Source organism: Bison bison, unplaced genomic scaffold (genome assembly GCF_000754665.1).
Source record: "Bison bison bison isolate TAMUID 2011002044 unplaced genomic scaffold, Bison_UMD1.0 scf7180017864527, whole genome shotgun sequence".
Taxonomy (NCBI): Eukaryota; Metazoa; Chordata; class Mammalia; order Artiodactyla; family Bovidae; genus Bison; species Bison bison.
Window position 1 is genome coordinate 10,720,742 of NW_011495078.1, and position 2,242 is coordinate 10,722,983.

The 2,242-nt window shown below is 59.2% G+C and overlaps 1 protein-coding gene across 1 annotated transcript in view; it reads right to left on the reverse strand.

The window, feature by feature from the left end:
* Positions 1-2,242, reverse strand: part of ZIC2 (Zic family member 2) — a 14,766-nt gene that overhangs the window by 8,732 nt on the left and 3,792 nt on the right. The window contains exons 5-8 of the mRNA XM_010831556.1: positions 1,713-2,036; positions 1,114-1,370; positions 759-886; positions 573-691 (exon numbers count right to left, since the gene is read on the reverse strand). Of these exons, the coding sequence (XP_010829858.1) occupies positions 573-691; positions 759-886; positions 1,114-1,370; positions 1,713-2,036 (828 nt within the window). The remainder of the gene's footprint in view (positions 1-572; positions 692-758; positions 887-1,113; positions 1,371-1,712; positions 2,037-2,242) is intronic.

Here is a 2,242-nt window from a genome sequence, read left to right on the forward strand (position 1 = left end):
TGGGGTCACAGTGCCCTTGGTTGCGTACTCTGCGCCCACGCCCTCCCGTAGAAGCCACCGTTTCTCCGGGGACCGAAAGCGGGCACCTCTGGTTGCTCGAGAACGTGGCTAGCGACCGGGCCCGCGAGGTGGGAGGTTCTGTGCGCCGGGAGGCTACAGCCCCAGTGCCCCGCCTGGAGGGCGCCGGGGGGCGCGCGGCTCAGGGGCAGATCTCCGGACGTGTTGGCACGCTCCTGATCCGCGCCCACCTCCCCAACACACACTTTTGTCGACTTGTCCTGGGGTAGTGAACACACAGGTGCAGGATGGGAGGGGGGTGGCTAGAAAAAACAGACGTGCCCTTCCCTCCCACCCTTCTGGACACTCACCCAAACGCCGCCCCCTCCCCGGCCGCGGCCCCCACCCGGCGCTCGGCGCGCTCCACTCCTCCGGCCGCTCGCGTCCCTCTCTGATTAAGGCTGTAAACACTGGGCAGCGGCCCCCGCGAGGGAGGGGATTGTTTGGAAGCGGTTTAAAGACAGTGTCACCCTCGGGGTGGGTGCCCAGAAGTCCGGGCCTCTGCCACTGTAGGGTGGGAGGTGTGGGGACGCCGGAGGCGCCCGGCCAAGCCAGGCTCAGGCTGGAGTTCGGCCGAGGGTCAGGCTCATCAGAGTCCCGGGAAAAGAGATCTCCAGACTGGTAGGGCTCAAACCTAGAAGATATTTATAAATCATTCTCCAGAAGCGAGAACCCCCACCCCCGCAGCCCTCCGCTCTAGCCGATGGCGGGGCCCGAGGCTGCTCTCTGGGTCCCAGGTCCCCGGTTGGCCGCTGAGGACGTTTCCCGTCCCGAGGCCGAAAGCTCGCGCTCTGGAGGTAACCGGAGAGGAAGCGACGGGCCGCGGAGGCTGCGGAGGTGCGAATGGAAGGCCCGAGGCCAGCGCCTTTCTTCGCCTAGCTAGCAGAAAGAACTGCTTTTAAAAATAAAAATCTCTGGGAGTTGAAATAAAATTCAAGGAAGAAAATAATCAACACGCATTTCAAATTTTCAAGTTGAAATTAAGGCCATCAAAAAAAAAAAAAAAGAAAAAGAAAACGCGGGAAGAGAACTCCAGCAGGCGATCTGGAGCAGAACCCGGCCCTTGCGCTCGCACAACGCAGCCTCTCCCGGCTTGAGCGGGTCCCTAAAGATCCGAGCTGACCGCAGCCCCGCGCACAAGGGCCCCGGTGCCCTCCCGCTGCCCGCCTTCCCTGCCCCTGCCCCGGGGCTGGGGGCGAGGAGGAGGAAAGCCCGGGCATCTTGTCTGAAAGCCCGGGATTTTGCTCGGAAGCTGGGGCTTCTCGACTTTTCTGAAAGAAGGAAATGTTCCTCCTCTGCGCACACCTTTCCCTCTGTCAGGGGGGAGGGGAAGGCAAATGTCAAACTGCCCCTCGAGGCAGAAAGGGACCAGGGAGAGAGAAAGAGAGAGAGAAATACGCCAGGCAGAAGGGCTGCCCTGATACAGTGAATCTGCCCAAGGCACAGCCTTTCACACTTGTTTCTTGTATTCATCAATTTGTATGGAGGGGTAGGAGGGGGGAGAATTGGCAAAGCTTACCCCGAAAGTATTTCCCAAAGAAAATATTTTCTTAGAAATAATGGTCGTGAGAATAACAATCCTGCATGTCCGCAAACCTCACTCTTCTTCTTCCAAACCATCAGACTTCTCCAAGTTTTCCTTCCTTCCCACGGACTCGCCCCCGCCGCCCTCCTCTGTCCCCTCCTCCCCGCCCCGTTCTCTCCTTTCGCTTGGATTCCCCCTTCTCGGCGCCCGTTGCGGGCCGAAGCCGCTGGGCGCTCGCGGGCCCAGGATCCAGGGGCCGCGCGGCCGGGCGGTGGGACGGACGGCTGATCCCCGCTGGGGATCCGGCGGCCTGGGCGCTCCTGGCTCTTCGTTCCCGGCTCCAGTTCACCTCTCTCTCTCTGCAGGACACGCAGGAGCTGAGCCAAGTTCAAAGTCACGTCGCCGTCTCCTCTTAGAAGTGCTTTATTTCTCCACAAACCGCGGAACTCCTTCGCTTCAAGACACAGTTTTTGTTTTTGTTTTTAAGGGAAGGAGAGGGGGGAGAGAGAGAGAGAGAGAGAGATCAAGAAAGCAAGGGATAGAGAGAAAGAAAAAAGAAAAAAAACCTGCAAAGGCTTTCAGAGTCATTGCCTCAAAAGTACCTTTGAGGTCCTTGGCCAAGGAAAAAAACCCAGCCGACTTCCGCACCCTGAGAGTGAA